This window comes from Salvelinus alpinus, chromosome 2 (genome assembly GCF_045679555.1).
Source record: "Salvelinus alpinus chromosome 2, SLU_Salpinus.1, whole genome shotgun sequence".
Taxonomy (NCBI): domain Eukaryota; kingdom Metazoa; phylum Chordata; class Actinopteri; order Salmoniformes; family Salmonidae; genus Salvelinus; species Salvelinus alpinus.
In genome coordinates this window covers 96,970,410-96,988,361 of record NC_092087.1, presented here as the reverse complement: position 1 = coordinate 96,988,361, position 17,952 = coordinate 96,970,410, and the positions used below count along the sequence as shown (strand labels likewise).

Genomic DNA, 17,952 nt, shown 5'->3' with positions numbered 1-17,952 from the left:
CAACACCATAATTGAACACACAAAAAATTACACCTACCTTGGTCTGACCATATCTGCATCGGGAAACTTTAATATGGCAGTGAATGCACTCAAAGAAAAAGCCCGCAGAGCATTGTATGCAATAAAAATGAAATTATTCTAAATCAACATCCCAATTAGAATTTGGACCAAAATATTTGACAGTGTAATCCTACCAATAGCTCTTTACGGAAGTGAGGTTTGGGGGCCACTCAATAAACTGGACTTTAAAATGTGGGACAAACATCCAATTGAAACCCTACATGCAGAATTCTGTCGGAAAATCCTACAAGTCCAGAGAAATACACCAACTAATGCATGTAGGGCAGAATTGGGCCGCTTTCCAGTAATAATGAAAATACAGAAAAGATCATTAAAATTTTGGCTACATCTAAATTCAAGTCCAAATTCGAGTCTGCAATTTAAAGCACTTCAAACCCAAGAGCTGAGCCCAGAAACGAGCCCTCTCAGTCAGCTGGTGTTGGACCTAACCAACCAAGCTGACACCGGCACTGCTTCAAAAGAAAGAATTCCAATAAACAAAATCATGAACCAATCAAAGGACTCATATTTACAACATTGGAAAAACGAAACAAAATCCCAAAGCCGACTAAATTGCTATCTGACCCTAAACAGAGAATATGAATTGGCTGAATATCTCTACTCTGTCAGAGATTCGAAGCAGAGACAGATCCTTACCAAGTACAGGCTGAGTGACCACCGATTGGCAATAGAAACCGGCAGACATAAAAAGACATGGCTACCCAAAGAGGAGCGTGTATGTGGTCACTGCACGACAGGGGAGGTAGAAACAGAGATGCACTTTCTCCTTTACTGTGATAAATATTCCTCACCAAGAGATTCATTATTCACAGAAATGACTACATTTATTCCAAATTTTAACTTATTAAACCCAGAGGAAAAACTAAAAATACTCATGGGCGAAGGAGCAATGGCTCCTCTTGCAGCCAAATATGTATTTGCCTGCCATAGCCTGAGGGACACTGAATAATAACATCTGCATAGTAAGCAGTAACTTACTTATTATGACTGTTATTGTTATTATTGTTATTGTTATTAGTATTATTATTGTTGTTTATCATTCCAAATAGTAATGGTATGGGTGGTAATGGTAATGATAGCAGTTTAATGATAGTGGTGGTGGTAGTGGTGCATTACACCATACATTACATTCGACTATTGACTGTTACCATTTTATTGTTACTATTTTTTATATTTAATTTAGTATTATTATTTACTGCCATTCTATATTATTATTTGTCATTGTTTTAATTGTATTACAATGTATATTGTATACATTGTTGCTTTGGCAATATTGACACAATGTTTTTCATGCCAATAAAGCAGCTTGAATTTGAATTTGAATTTGAGAGAGAGAGAGAGAGAGAGAGAGAGAGAGAGACAGCGAGAGAGAGGGTGAGAGAGAGACAGAGAGAGGGAGGGTGAGAGAGAGAGAGACAGAGAGAGAGAGGGTTAGAGAGAGAGAGAGAGGGGGAGAGAGAGAGAGAGAGAGAGAGAGAGAGAGAGAGAGAGAGAGAGAGAGAGAGAGAGAGAGAGAGAGAGAGAGAGACAGAGGCCTGTTGTGTCCTATTTTCCTCACCAAACTGAGTTATAGGTACATTATAGACCTACAGCAGTGTTTGTGCTCTCGGATGAGAATAAGACCAGTGTGGTAGACCTATAGGCTACAGGCTCCAGGTTGGTGGCAAATACCAGTCAATACTGTCATGGTGACGCCCCAGGGATTTGAGCAGGATAGTTGGTTGGAATGGAGCACGTGCCTACCCCAGAGGCATGCCCTGCAACTGAACAAGCCCAAACCAGAGGTGTGTGTGTGTGTGTGTGTGTGTGTGTGTGTGTGTGTGTGTGTGTGTGTGTGTGTGTGTGTGTGTGTGTGTGTGTGTGTGTGTGTGTGTGTGTGTGTGTGTGTGTGTGTGTGTGTGTGTGTGTGTGTGTGTGTGTGTGTGTGTGTGTGTGTGTGTGTGTGTGTGTGTGTGTGTGTGGTTGTGTGTGTGTGTGTGTGTGTGTGTGTGTGTGTGTGTGTGTGTGTGTGTGTGTGTGTGTGTGTGTGTGTGTGTGTGTGTGTGTGTGTGTGTGTGTGTGTGTGTGTGTGTGTGTGTGTGTGTGTGTGTGTGTGTGTGTGTGTGTGTGTGTGTGTGTGTGTGTGTGTGTGTGTGTGTGTGTGTGTGTGTGTGTGTGTGTGTGTTTAGTGTGTGTGTGTATTATACAAAAGTAAACGTTTCAGTCGCCCTACCCTATGGGACCGTCAATAGAAGCTCGTGCTGTTACTAAGTCTATGTCGGATGTATTTGTTAATAAAGGTTAATCGGTAATAAACACGCTGATGAGATCACCTACCTGCCTGTGCGGCTGTCGCCTCCTGAAAAACAGTGATGGAGAGGAGGGGGAGGAGAAGGAGGAGGAGAGGCGATGCCCCGGGCGTTGAGCTCCATATTCGGTCCATCTCGTCGCTCAAAGTCTTTCTCGGTAAACCGGGAACTGTCCCGTGCAGCTGACTCCTGTACCTCCCTTCTCGGCTCCACCGTTTAGCTCCACCGGGCTCACACACAACCGTGCTTAGGGGCTCGAGACTGCGCGGGTACAGCGCGTGTGCTTATCCGCTGCTGGGAGGACCTGCCTCCATGTCTGGGAGCGCGCAGTGACCCGGTTGATGGGGTAATGATATCATGCGCTCACACGGTAGAAACTGGAACTGGTTATATCCCGTTAACTGTTATCCGGTTCGAAGTCAACTTCTGCTAAGAAATAGGTGGAGTTTGACCTAAGGGAAACAAATCCATCAAAACGTCTAAACTTTATTTCCCTCTTTCTTTTTCGTTCGCTTTCTTATCTGGTTATATGATATTCTTCTGATGGACAAAGAAACAAAGAAATATCAAGCAATTCCTTACATTTATTTCCTCCTGGGGGAAAAAAACGTATATTCGTTCACCCACTGCAACCAGCCGACTCTTCTAACTTTCCTCTCTCTCTCTCTCTCTCTCTCTCTCTGTCTCTCTCTCTTCCTTTGATCCCTCCCTCCGGGAAGATTGTCTCGCGCAGGGAACGGAGTTGTTGCGGTTAACAAACGATTGTCTCGTGCCTGTTGAAGATAAGGCTCATAAATTACAGTGTGTGTTTGGAACGAGCTCTCTCTCTCTCTCTCTCTCTCTCTCTCTCTCTCTCTCTCTCTCTCTCTCTCTCTCTCTCTCTCTCTCTCTCTCTCTCTCTCTCTCTCTCACACAGTTTTAGCTCATGACAGGTCATTCTTTTTATGTTATAATTGGTTCAATACAAAATACAAGGAACCAAATTAACCTACTTCATCTTATTACCTGCCTCCTTCACTGTAAAAAAAAAAATCTAGTTGTTTCAACTCTTTTTTATTAAGTTTATAATGTTAGGTGGTGAACTAAGCATTTGTTTGCCCAAATTTATGTCCAACTTCAGAAAACTGAAAATTCAGCCTATTTAAAATGATGTGTTTGGTCAAATTGTCTGATATGTTCATTCAACAAGAAATGATTAATTGGGCGTCAAACCCCCTCTGCTTAGTCGAACACAGTGACAACTAAAAGATACCAACAACTATTTAGTCCAATCAACAAAAGCTTAATATGATGTGGCTGTCCATGGTTCTGATTTGAGTGTGCGTATGCATGTGCGTGCGTGCGTGCGTGCAAGTAGAAAAAACATGTTGACTCAATCCTACTTGTAGAGAAATGCCAATGCCATCCTCCTCTCTTTCGTGCCATCCAACCAGTCACGGTTGAGCTCAGTTTATCTCAGCATTGATTGGCTATTATTTCATACTCTTTTTTCAAGGGAAGCCAAATGCTAGCTGGCTTCCTTTGCATTCAACGCTACAGGCGACAACAATGTCATACTCGTTCGAGACCAGGCTCTGTCGCAGGCGGCTGCAACCGGGAGGTCCATGGGGCGGCGCACAATTGGCCCAGCGTCGTCCGGGTAAGGGAGGGTTTGGCCGGTAGCGATATCCTTGTCTCATCGCGCACTAGTGACTTCTTTGGCGAGCCGGGCCCAGTGCACGCTGACCAGGTCGCTAGGTGTACGGGGTTTCCTCTGACACATTGGTGCGGCTGGCTTCCAGGTAGGATGTGTGCTGTGTCAAGTAGCAGTGCGGCTGGCTTCCAGGTAGGATGTGTGCTGTGTCAAGTAGCAGTGCGGCTTGGTTGGGTTCTGTTTCGGAGGACGCCTGTGTCACGATCGTCACGACCAAAACATAGAAACAGAAAACATAGAAATAAAGAAACTAGAATGCCCACCCTAGTCACACCCTGGCCTAACCAAAATAGAGAATAAAAGCATCTCTATGGCCAGGGCGTGACAGTATTCCCCCCCCCCCCCAAGGTGCGGACTCCGGCCGCAAAACCTGACTCTATAGGGGAGGGTCCGGGTGGGCATCTACTTCGGTGGCGGCTCCGGTGCGGGACGCAGACCCCACTCCACCTCTGGCTCCCCCCACTTTGGTGGCGCTTTTGGACTGGGGACCCTCGCTGCAGGCCCCGGACTGGGGACCCTCGCTGCAGGCCCCGGACTGGGGACCCTCGCTGCAGGCCCCGGACTGGGGACCCTCGCTGCAAGCCCCGTACTGGGGACCCTCGCTGCAGGCCCCGGACTGGGGACCCTCGCTGCAGGCTCCGGGCCATGGATCATCACTGGAGGCTTCGTGCCATGGATCATCACTGGAGGCTTCGTGCCATGGATCATCACTGGAAGCTTCTTGCCATGGATCATCACTGGAGGCTTCTTGCTATGGATCATCACTGGAGGCTTCGTGCCATGGATCATCACTGGAGGCTTCTTGCCATGGATCATCACTGGAGGCTTCGTGCCATGGATCATCACTGGAATGAGGAGACGTATACGCAGCCTGGTGCGTGGAGCTGCCACAGCGCTTACCAGGCTGGGGAGACATACAGGAGGCCTGGTTCTAGGAGTAGGCACAGGACTCACCAGGCTGGGGAGACATACAGGAGGCCTGGTTCTGGGAGTAGGCACAGGACACCAGGCTGGGGAGACATACAGAAGGCCTGGTTCTGGGAGCAGGCACAGGACACCAGGCTAGGGAGACATACAGGAGGCCTGGTTCTGGGAGTAGGCACAGGACTCACCAGGCTGGGGAGACATACTGGAGGCCTGGTTCTTGGAGCAGGCACCGGATACACTGGGCCGTGGAGGTGCACTGGAGGTCTCGAGCGTAAAGCCTGCACAACCCGTCCTGGCTGGATGGTTACCTTCGCCCGGCAAAAGCGGGGCGCTAGCACAGGACGCACTGGGCTGTGCAGACGCACCGAAGACACAGTGCGCAGAGCCGGCGCAGGATATCCTGGGCCGTAGAGACGCACTGGCGGCCAGATGCGCTGAGCCGGCACCATCCGTCCTGGCTGGATGCCAACTCTAGCACGGCCGATGCGGGGAGCTGGAATGTAGTTCACCGGGCTGTGAACGCGCACTGGAGACACCATGCGCTCCACTGCATAACACGGTGCCTGACCAGTACCACGCTCCCTACGGTAAGCACGAGGAGTTGGCTCCGGTCTCCAACCTGACTCAGCCAATCTCCTCGTGTGCCCCCCCCAAAAAGAATTTGGGAGTGGCCTCCCGGTCTTTTGTGCCATCCGTGACCCTGTGTAATCCTGGGCCCTTTTTCTCACTGCCTCCGCTTTCCTCGATGCTTCCACCTGCTCCCAGGGCAGGCGATCCTTACCCGCCAGGATCTCCTCCCATGTCCAGTCCTCCTTACCACGCTGCTTGGTCCGTTTGTGGTGGGTAGTTCTGTCACGATCGTCGTAATGATGAGACCAAGGTGCAGGATGGTGAGCGTACATTTCTTTTTATTTAAAATGTCGCCAACAAAAACAAGAAACAACAAAAACGAACGTGAAGCTTACTAGGGCTATACAGGCCATTAACAAAGTCAACTACCCACAACTAAGGTGGAAAAACAGGCTGCCTAAGTATGATTCCCAATCAGAGACAACGATAGGCAGCTGTCCTTGATTGAGAACCATACCCGACCAAAACATAGAAACAGAAAACATAGAAATAAAGAAACTAGAATGCCCACCCTAGTCACACCCTGGCCTAACCAAAATAGAGAATAAAAGCCACATGGTGCTGACACAGACATGGTGCTGACACAGACATGGTGCTGACACAGACATGGTGCTGACACAGACATGGTGCTGACACAGACATGGTGCTGTCTGACACAGACATGGTGCTGACACAGACATGGTGCTGACACAGACATGGTGCTGACACAGACATGGTGCTGTCTGACACAGACATGGTGCTGACACAGACATGGTGCTGAAACAGACATGGTGCTGACACAGACATGGTGCTGACACAGACATGGTGCTGTCACAGACATGGTGCTGACACAGACATGGTGCTGTCTGACACAGACATGGTGCTGACACAGACATGGTGCTGACACAGACATGGTGCTGACACAGACATGGTGCTGTCTGACACAGACATGGTGCTGACACAGACATGGTGCTGACACAGACATGGTGCTGACACAGACATGGTGCTGTCTGACACAGACATGGTGCTGACACAGACATGGTGCTGACACAGACATGGTGCTGTCTGACACAGACATGGTGCTGACACAGACATGGTGCTGACACAGACATGGTGCTGACACAGACATGGTGCTGTCTGACACAGACATGGTGCTGACACAGACATGGTGCTGTCTAACATAGACATGGTGCTCTCTAACATAGACATGGTGCTGTCACAGACATGGTGCTGACACAGAAATGGTGCTGTCTGACACAGACATGGTGCTGACACAGACATGGTGCTGTCTAACATAGACGTGGTGCTGACACAGACATGGTGCTGACACAGACATGGTGCTGTCTGACACAGACATGGTGCTGACACAGACATGGTGCTGTCTGACACAGACATGGTGCTGTCTGACATAGACATGGTGCTGTCTAACATAGACATGGTGCTGTCACAGACATGGTGCTGACACAGAAATGGTGCTGTCTGACACAGACATGGTGCTGTCTGACACAGACATGGTGCTGACACAGACATGGTGCTGTCTGACATAGACATGGTGCTGACACAGACATGGTGCTGTCTAACATAGACATGGTGCTGTCTAACATAGACATGGTGCTGACACAGACATGGTGCTGTCTAACATAGACATGGTGCTGTCTGACACAGACATGGTGCTGACACAGACATGGTGCTGTCTGACACAGACATGGTGCTGTCTGACACAGACATGGTGCTGACACAGACATGGTGCTGTCTGACACAGACATGGTGCTGTCTGACACATACATGGTGCTGTCACAGACATGGTGCTGACACAGACATGGTGCTGACACAGACATGGTGCTGTCTGACATAGACATGGTGCTGACACATACATGGTGCTGTCTGACACAGACATGGTGCTGACACAGACATGGTGCTGTCTGACACAGACATGGTGCTGTCTGACACAGACATGTTGCTGACACAGACATGGTGCTGACACAGACATGGTGCTGACACAGACATGGTGCTGTCTGACACAGACATGGTGCTGTCTGACACAGACATGGTGCTGTCTGACACAGACATGGTGCTGTCTGACACAGACATGGTGCTGACACAGACATGGTGCTGCCACAGACATGGTGCTGTCTGACATAGACATGGTGCTGTCTGACACAGACATGGTGCTGACACAGACATGTCTGACACAGACATGGTGCTGACACAGACATGGTGCTGTCTGACACAGACATGGTGCTGTCTGACACAGACATGGTGCTGTCTGACACAGACATGGTGCTGTCTGACACAGACATGGTGCTGACACAGACATGGTGCTGCCACAGACATGGTGCTGTCTGACATAGACATGGTGCTGTCTGACACAGACATGGTGCTGACACAGACATGTCTGACACAGACATGGTGCTGACACAGACATGGTGCTGTCTGACACAGACATGGTGCTGTCTGACACAGACACGGTGCTGTCTAACACAGACATGGTGCTGTCTGACACAGACACGGTGCTGTCTAACATAGACACGGTGCTGTCTGACACAGACATGGTGCTGTCTGACACAGACATGGTGCTGACACAGACATGGTGCTGTGACAGACATGGTGCTGTCTGACACAGACATGGTGCTGTCTGACACAGACATGGTGCTGTCTGACACAGACATGGTGCTGTCTGACACAGACATGGTGCTGACACAGACATGGTGCTGTCTGACATAGACATGGTGCTGACACAGACATGGTGCTGTCTAACATAGACATGGTGCTGTCTAACATAGACATGGTGCTGACACAGACATGGTGCTGACACAGACATGGTGCTGTCTGACACAGACATGGTGCTGTCTGACACAGACATGGTGCTGACACAGACATGGTGCTGACACAGACATGGTGCTGACACAGACATGGTGCTGTCTGACACAGACATGGTGCTGTCTGACACAGACATGGTGCTGACACAGACATGGTGCTGACACAGACATGGTGCTGTCTGACACAGACATGGTGCTGACACAGACATGGTGCTGACACAGACATGGTGCTGACACAGACATGGTGCTGTCTGACACAGACATGGTGCTGACACAGACATGGTGCTGACACAGACATGGTGCTGACACAGACATGGTGCTGACACAGACATGGTGCTGTCACAGACATGGTGCTGTCTGACACAGACATGGTGCTGTCTGACACAGACATGGTGCTGACACAGACATGGTGCTGTCTGACACAGACATGGTGCTGACACAGACATGGTGCTGTCTGACACAGACATGGTGCTGTCACAGACATGGTGCTGTCTGACACAGACATGGTGCTGTCTGACACAGACATGGTGCTGACACAGACATGGTGCTGTCTGACACAGACATGGTGCTGACACAGACATGGTGCTGTCTGACACAGACATGGTGCTGACACAGACATGGTGCTGACACAGACATGGTGCTGTCTGACACAGACATGGTGCTGTCACAGACATGGTGCTGTCACAGACATGGTGCTGTCTGACACAGACATGGTGCTGACACAGACATGGTGCTGTCTGACACAGACATGGTGCTGACACAGACATGGTGCTGTCTGACACAGACATGGTGCTGACACAGACATGGTGCTGTCTGACACAGACATGGTGCTGTCACAGACATGTGTCATTCTAAAGATCAGAATGCCGTGAACCTGGAGGATACATGTTAAATGATAACTAAATTAACATGCACGATATCAACATGTGTCAAATATTTAAATTGAAAACATTGTATGTTTAAAGCACTGTATGTGTGTGTTTATGGTATGTAACATTTGAAAGGCCATTTTTATGTTAAAATCCCCAAATAATAATTTAAAGTTGAATGAACATATGAGACAAGTTGAGTAAACACATCATTTTAAACTGACAGTTTTCTCAAGTTGGAGCCAGACATTTCTTTTAGCTCGAAAAATTGAATAAACTATAAAAAGATCTGGAACCAGTTACGTAATCATGATTAGCTGAAATGTGTAGATTTTTTTTTTTACAGTGTTCATTTACTACACACAAAAAGAGAGAGAGACACAAGCAAGCCAGGACAGGACCACTGGGCTGCTCTGCTAATAGAAATATGTATCCTTCAGATTCCAAATTCCACTGCCTGTCTCTGCCCAACCCGCTCCTTACACACACACACACACACACACACACACACACACACACACACACACACACACACACACACACACACACACACACACACACACACACACACACACACACACACACACACACACACACACACACACACACACACACATACACACACACACACACACACACACACTGCCTGAGGATGACTATTTCAGAGGAGAATTCTGCTTCCAGTAAGGGTTGTAATCAAGCTTCATGTTTCATCACTTTTAATGTGGAAAAACAGTGAGCCAGTTGTCTGTCTGTCTGTCTGTCTGCCTGTCTGTCTGTGTGTGTGTGTGTGTGTGTGTGTGTGTGTGTGTGTGTGTGTGTGTGTGTGTGTGTGTGTGTGTGTGTGTGTGTGTGTGTGTGTGTGTGTGTGTGTGTGTGTGTGTGTGTGTGTGTGTGTGTGTGTGTCCGTCCGTCCGTCCGTCCGTGTGTGTGTGTGTGTTTGTGTAAGGATAAGAACTATCACAGGTTATGAGGATAGGAAGAGGTCCTACTCACATCGGCTGCGGAGCGCTTGATCATACAATCATCAAGAACAGCTGATGCTCTCATGCATGCTTCAGTGTTACTTGCCTCGAAGCGATTATAGAAGTAATTTAGCTCGTCTGGTAGGCTCGTGTCACTGGGCAGCTCACGGCTGTGCTTCGCTTTGTAGTCTGTAATAGCTTGCAAGCCATGCCATATCCGACCAGCGTTGGAGCCGGTGTAGTATGATTCAATCTTAGTCCTTTGTTGACGCTTTGCCTGTTTGATGATTCGTCTGAGGGCATAGTGGTATTTCTTATTAGCTTCTGGGTTAGAGTCCCGCTCCTTGAAAGCAGCAGCTCTACCCTTTAGCTCAGTGTGGATGTTGCCTGTAATCCATGGCTTCTGGTTGGGGTATGTACGTACGGTCACTGTGGAGACAACGTCATCGATGCACCTATTGATGAAGCCAGTGACAGATGTGGTGTACTCCTCAATGTCATCGAAAGAATCCGATCTGTGCTGCAAAACAGTCCTGTAGCTTCTGCTTCATCTGAACACTTTTTTATTGACTGAGTCACTGGTGCCTCCTGCTTTAGTTTTTGCTTGTAAGTGGGAATCAGGAGGATAGAATTATGGTCAGATTTGCCAAATGGAGGTCGAGGGAGAGCTTTGTATGCGTCTCTGTGTGTGAAGTAAAGGGAGTTGAGAGTTTTTTCCCTCCAGTTGCACATTTAACATGCTGATAAAAATGAGTTAAAACAGATTTGAGTTTCCCTGCATTAAAGTCCCCGGCCACTAGGAGTGCCTCCCTCTGGATGAGTATTTTCCTGTTTGCTAATGGCCGGATACAGCTCATTGAGTGTGGTCTTAGGGCCAGCATCGGTTTGTGGTGGTATATAGACAGCTACGAAAAATACAGAGGAAAACTCTCTTGGTAAATAGTGTGGTCTACATCTTATGATGAGATACTCTACCTCAGGCGAGCAAATCCTCGAGACTTCCTTAGATTTCGTGCATCAGCTGTTGTTACAAAGACCGCCAACCATTGTCTTACCAGAGGCCGCTGGTCTATCTTGCCGAAAAAGCTTAAAATCCGCCCGCTGTATGTTATTATTGTCGTTGTTGTCACAGGTGTGCGTACTGGTGGCGAAGTCAGGTGCAGGAGAGCAGAGAGTTGTGAACATTATTTATGCAAACAGAATACAGACGCAACTGTGTCAAAACCTTGCCATGAAATGGTGGGGTCATGACGAGCCAACCAGGGAAGGCTTAGTACCACGGGAAACGCAGGAGAGTCAATGAGAAAGAGACTGATTCTCTCCTCGTGATCCCCCTGCGTCACCATGGCCAAGGAGATGGTGACTTCCCTAATTAGCCCGGACTTTAATGGTCGACTATCCAGAGCGTGTACCGGGAAAGGTCTAACCACAAGTATAATGGGGATTCCTAAACTAAGGGCGAACGCTCGTTCGATAATATTCCCAGCCTTCCCATGCTTTACTTATGCAGGGGCAAACAACATACGGACGTAACTGCGTCAAAACCTCCAGCAAAAAAAATGGCAAAAGTGCAAAGCGCGAAAACAGTCACAAAAGCTATAGTTACCAAATAAACTTCGTGAAGTTAACACGGATCATGGAAACCAGCCTGGCGCGTCACATAAAACACGTAACACAAAGACATGGAGGGGGAACAGAGGAATATATAGCAGTGTAATTAGGGAATGTAAACCAGGTGTGCGGGGAACAAGACAAAACAAATGGAACAATGAGAAATGGAGCGGCGATGGCTAGAACGTCGGGACGGGGACGTCGAACGCCGAACGCCGCCCAAACAAGGAGAGGAGCAGATTTCGGCGGAAGTCGTGACAGTCGTTCAGCCACGACTCGGTGAAACATAAGATATTACAGTTTTTAATGTCCTGTTGATAGGATATACGTGATTATAGTTCGTCTATTTTATTATCCATTGATTGTACGTTGGCTAATAGGACCAATGGTAAAGGTAGATTACCCTCTCGGCGACGTATCCTTACAAGGCACCCGGAACTTCGTCCGTCTCTTTCTCTTGCGAATGATGGGGATGAGGGCCTTTTCGGCCATCTGAAATAAATCCTTCCCGTCCGACTCGTTGGAGAAAAAGTATTCCTCCAGTCTCTCTCTCTCTCTCTCCTGCGTTTCATCTTTCTCTCTCTCTCCTACCTTTCATCCCTCTCTCTCTCCTCTAGTTGTCCTGCCTCTCTCTCTCTCCTACCTTTCATGTCTCTCTCTCTCTCCTACCTTTCATCTCTCTATCTCTCCTACCTTTCATCCCTCTCTCCTCTAGCTGTCCTGCCTCTCTCTCTCATACCTTTCATCTCTCTCTCTCTCTCTCTCTCTCCTACCTTTCATCTCCCTCTCTCTCTCTCCTACCTTTCATCTCTCTATCTCTCCTACCTTTCATCCCTCTCTCTCTCCTCTAGTTGTCCTGCCTCTCTCTCTCCTACCTTTCATGTCTCTCTCTTACCTTTCATCTCTCTCTCTCCTACCTTTCATCCCTCTCTCTCCCCTCTAGCTGTCCTGCCTCTCTCTCTCCTACCTTTCATCTCTCTCTCTCTCTCTCTCTCTCTCTCTCTCTCTCTCTCTCTCTCTCTCTCTCTCTCTCTCTCTCTCTCTCTCTCTCTCTCTCTCTCTCCTACCTTTCATCTCCCTCTCTCTCTCTCCTACCTTTCATCCCTCTCTCTCCTCTAGTTGTCCTGCCTCTCTCTCTCCTACCGTTCATGTCTCTCTCTCTCCTACCTTTCATCTCTCTCTCTCCTACCTTTCATCCCTCTCTCTCTCCTCTAGCTGTCCTGCCTCTCTCTCTCCTACCTTTCATCTCTCTCTCTCTCTCTCTCTCCTACCTTTCATCTCCCTCTCTCTCTACTACCTTTCATCCCTCTCTCTCTCCTCTAGTTGTCCTGCCTCTCTCTCTCCTACTTTTCATCTCCCTCTCTCTCTCCTACTTTTCATCCCTCTCTCTCTCCTCTAGCTGTCATGCCTCTCTCTCTCCTACCTTTCATCTCTCTCTCTCTCTCTCCTACCTCTCCTACCTCTCCTACCTTTCATCTCTCTCTCTCTCTCCTACCTTTCATCCCTCTCTCTCCTACCTTTCACCCCTCTCTCTCTCTCTCTCTCTCCTACCTTTCATCTCCCTCTCTCTCTCTCCTACCTTTCATCTCTCTATCTCTCCTACCTTTCATCCCTCTCTCTCTCCTCTAGTTGTCCTGCCTCTCTCTCTCCTACCTTTCATGTCTCTCTCTTACCTTTCATCTCTCTCTCTCCTACCTTTCATCCCTCTCTCTCCCCTCTAGCTGTCCTGCCTCTCTCTCTCCTACCTTTCATCTCTCTCTCTCTCTCTCTCTCTCTCTCTCTCTCTCTCTCTCTCTCTCTCTCTCTCCTACCTTTCATCTCCCTCTCTCTCTCTCCTACCTTTCATCCCTCTCTCTCCTCTAGTTGTCCTGCCTCTCTCTCTCCTACCGTTCATGTCTCTCTCTCTCCTACCTTTCATCTCTCTCTCTCCTACCTTTCATCCCTCTCTCTCTCCTCTAGCTGTCCTGCCTCTCTCTCTCCTACCTTTCATCTCTCTCTCTCTCTCTCTCTCCTACCTTTCATCTCCCTCTCTCTCTACTACCTTTCATCCCTCTCTCTCTCCTCTAGTTGTCCTGCCTCTCTCTCTCCTACTTTTCATCTCCCTCTCTCTCTCCTACTTTTCATCCCTCTCTCTCTCCTCTAGCTGTCATGCCTCTCTCTCTCCTACCTTTCATCTCTCTCTCTCTCTCTCCTACCTCTCCTACCTCTCCTACCTTTCATCTCTCTCTCTCTCTCTCCTACCTTTCATCCCTCTCTCTCCTACCTTTCACCCCTCTCTCTCTCTCCTACCTTTCATCCCTCTCTCTCTCCTACCTTTCATCCCTCTCTCTCCTGCCTTTCATCCCTCTCTCTCTCTCTCCTGCCTTTCATCCCTCTCTCTCTCCTCTAGTTGTACTTCCTCTCTCTCTCCTGCCTTTCATCCCTCTCTCTCTCTCCTGCCTTTCATCCCTCTCTCTCTCTCCTGCCTTTCATCCCTCTCTCTCCTGCCTTTCATCTCTCTCTCTCTCCTATAGTTTTCCTCTCCTCCACCTCGGCCATCTTTCTCCTTCCTCTTGTAATGGAGCTACTTCCGTGAATAGTATGAATACGTGTTAGAGACCTAAAGATTTGAGCTAGCTCCACCAGTCAATGCCTTGGCTTAAACTCAGTGAACTGAGTCTTCTAACGCCTAGGGCTTTAACTCTGTGTGCTTACATAGTCATGTGGCTTAGAGGAGATCTGGGTTCCCTTATATGGGAACAAGATAACCTCTCTAATGTGGCACATATGTTCTTAACTCAGGATTCACTTCCAAGGTGGTAAACTGGCTAAAGCTGACATTGAGACCTGTGAGATGGTTTTGATTGTTTCTCAATGCTTTACGAAATTCACACTGATACTTTTTTTGGAGCTCATATCATCAAATGTAATTCTCTCTCTTTCTCTTCCTCCTTTTTAGTTATTTGTCTGTCTGTCTGTCTGTCTGTCTGTCTGTCTGTCTGTCTGTCTGTCTGTCTGTCTGTCTGTCTGTCTGTCTGTCTGTCTGTCTGTCTGTCTGTCTGTCTGTCTGTCTGTCTGTCTGTCTGTCTGTCTGTCTGTGTCTCTGTCTGTGTCTCTGTCTGTCTGTGTCTCTGTCTGTCTGTGTCTCTGTCTCTGGCTTCGGTTCTCGCTCTGTCTGTCTGTCTGTCTGTCTGTCTGTCTGTCTGTCTGTCTGTCTGTCTGTCTGTGTCTCTGTCTGTCTGTGTCTCTGTCTCTGGCTTCGGTTCTCGCTCTGTCTGTCTGTCTGTCTGTCTGTCTGTCTGTCTGTCTGTCTGTCTGTCTGTCTGTCTGTCTGTCTGTCTGTCTTTGGTTCTCGCTCTGTCTGTCTGTCTGTCTGTCTGTCTGTCTGTCTGTCTGTCTGTCTGTCTGTCTGTCTGTCTGTCTGTCTGTCTGTCTGTCTGTCTGTCTGTCTGTCTGTCTGTCTGTGTATGTCTAACTCTCTAGATATTTCTCTCCCTCCCTCTTTAACACCCACAGGCTTCTGTCCCAAATGGCACCCTATCCCTCATAGGGCCCTTGTCAACAGTAGTGCACTACACAGGGAATAGGTTGTGTTGGGCTCTGGTCTAAAGTAGTGCACTACACAGGGATTAAGGTGCCATTTTGGACGCAAGCACATAAACATGTTGCGATGTGAGGACCCAGCAGGTATCCAGGTGACAAGACACACACTTTCCCCCTTTCCCTGCTGTAGATATAGTTCCCAGGTGCCCTACCCTCTTCCCTCAGGTAGGACGTGTGTGTGTGTGTGTGTGTGTGTGTGTGTGTGTGTGTGTGTGTGTGTGTGTGTGTGTGTGTGTGTGTGTGTGTGTGTGTGTGTGTGTGTGTGTGTGTGTGTGTGTGTGTGTGTGTGTGTGTGTGTGTGTGTGTGTGTGTGTTCGTCTTGTCAATGAAATATGTATAAAAATAAAATACATTTCAATCGGTTGAATCAGTCCAAATCTATGGTGGACATGCAAGATGGTGGCCTCCATACACTTACGTCTCGTTTGCTAAATTTGTCTAAATTGTATCTTAATCTCGTTATAAGCTACTATCTGCATGAGCACAGTTTAGGCCTACGTGATCCCAAGACGCTGGCAATATAAAAAATGGGATAACGTTGATTGTGTTGATTGGTAAATTGTGTTGATTGGTTGTTTTGAAAACTGTGGTCCCGTAGGCCTAGTTCTAAAACGATGACGTCATATCTGTATTCTGACATCTTTCTAGACATAAACAGAGAGGAAGAGGCAAAGCGAGAGGGTTCACTCTCGTCAAAATCTGTCCACGATAAGCAGATCGCCTGCCTTCCCGCCTTTGGGACAACAACTCCCATTTTTAGGACAGAGACAAGACCATCTCGTCGTTTCCTCTGTAATGAGATACCTAGGCCACAAGGTGGCGCCAAACCTCAGTCCTTTCAACACTGCTTCACTACAAGGATCAACCGGAGATACTGTAAGAGGTGTCTGAGCATTTTTTATCTAAAATAAACATCTGAAAGTGATTAATAAAAGTGGTCTGAAAAGGTACCAGGTAAAAAAAATATTAAAAACATAAGATACATTCAGGTATAAAAAAAACTGCCAGAAAAGCAATGTCTAAATGTTCAACCTACGCCAACATATTCATATATTATATTAATCATGTTTAAATGTTCAACCTAGGTCAACATATTCATATATTATATTAGTCATGTTTATATGTTCAACCTAGGTCAACATATTCATATATTATATTATCAAACAGTAACCCAGGGGCGCAACTTTGGTTTTATAAGTGGGGGACATAATTGTTATTATTATTATTTACCCTGTCGGATAAACACTCCAAACAGCCTACCCGACCGCTCGGAGGCAGTATCACATTCCAATGATAAAACTGGGGAGGACAACAATGCAATGTCCCCCACTGTCCCCAGCAAAAGTTGCGCCCCTGCCTGAGTAACCTAATAGGTATTCTAACCAGGCAGTGATGAGCACAATTTGTTCAAAGATAACGGTTTATTTTATTTAGGTAAGTTTATGTTTTCAGCATTATTACTCATTTAAAAAAGTTGTAATTAAAAAACGTAAAACTACTTTGCTGTAACAATAAATATAAATATGAATAATTGTATTCGTAATCAGTGTCTCCTAAAATCTTCCATGTTTCATAGTGTAGGCAGCATACTGTTCTGTAAACTCAGGGTGGTTCATAGTGTAGGCAGCATACTGTTCTGTAAACTCAGGGTGGTTCATAGTGTAGGCAGCATACTGTTCTGTAAACTCAGGGGGTTTCATAGTGTAGGCAGCATACTGTTCTGTAAACTCAGGGTGTTTCATAGTGTAGGCAGCATACTGTTCTGTACACTCAGTGTGTTTCATAGTGTAGGCAGCATACTGTTCTGTAAACTCAGGGTGTTTCATGGTGTAGGCAGCATACTGTTCTGTAAACTCAGGGGGTTTCATAGTGTAGGCAGCATACTGTTCTGTAAACTCAGTGTGGATCATAGTGTAGGCAGCATACTGTTCTGTAAACTCAGGGTGTTTCATAGTGTAGGCAGCATACTGTTCTGTAAACTCAGGGTGTTTCATAGTGTAGGCAGCATACTGTTCTGTAAACTCAGGGTGTTTCATAGTGTAGGCAGCATACTGTTCTGTAAACTCAGGGTGTTTCATAGTATAGGCAGCATACTGTTCTGTAACCTCAGGGTGGTTCATAGTGTAGGCAGCATACTGTTCTGTAAACTCAGGGTGTTTCATAGTGTAGGCAGCATACTGTTCTGTAAACTCAGGGTGTTTCATAGTGTAGGCAGCATACTGTTCTGTAAACTCAGGGTGGTTCATAGTGTAGGCAGCATACTGTTCTGTAAACTCAGGGTGGTTCATAGTGTAGGCAGCATACTGTTCTGTAAACTCAGGGTGTTTCATAGTGTAGGCAGCATACTGTTCTGTAAACTCAGGGTGTTTCATAGTATAGGCAGCATACTGTTCTGTAACCTCAGGGTGGTTCATAGTGTAGGCAGCATACTGTTCTGTAAACTCAGGGTGTTTCATAGTATAGGCAGCATACTGTTCTGTAACCTCAGGGTGGTTCATAGTGTAGGCA

At 47.3% G+C, this 17,952-nt stretch overlaps 1 protein-coding gene across 2 annotated transcripts in view; it reads right to left on the bottom strand.

Moving 5' to 3' along the window:
• Positions 1 to 3,128, bottom strand: part of LOC139568349 (collagen alpha-1(XI) chain-like) — a 93,249-nt gene extending 90,121 nt beyond the window's left edge. The window contains exon 1 of one of the 2 annotated variants that reach the window (XM_071390110.1): positions 2,398 to 3,128. In XM_071390110.1, coding sequence (XP_071246211.1) covers positions 2,398 to 2,503 — 106 coding nt within the window. In that variant the 5' untranslated portion in view covers positions 2,504 to 3,128. The remainder of the gene's footprint in view (positions 1 to 2,397) is intronic. The other variant, XM_071390109.1, reaches the window with a different exon arrangement.
• Between the last annotated feature and the right edge of the window lie 14,824 nt (positions 3,129 to 17,952).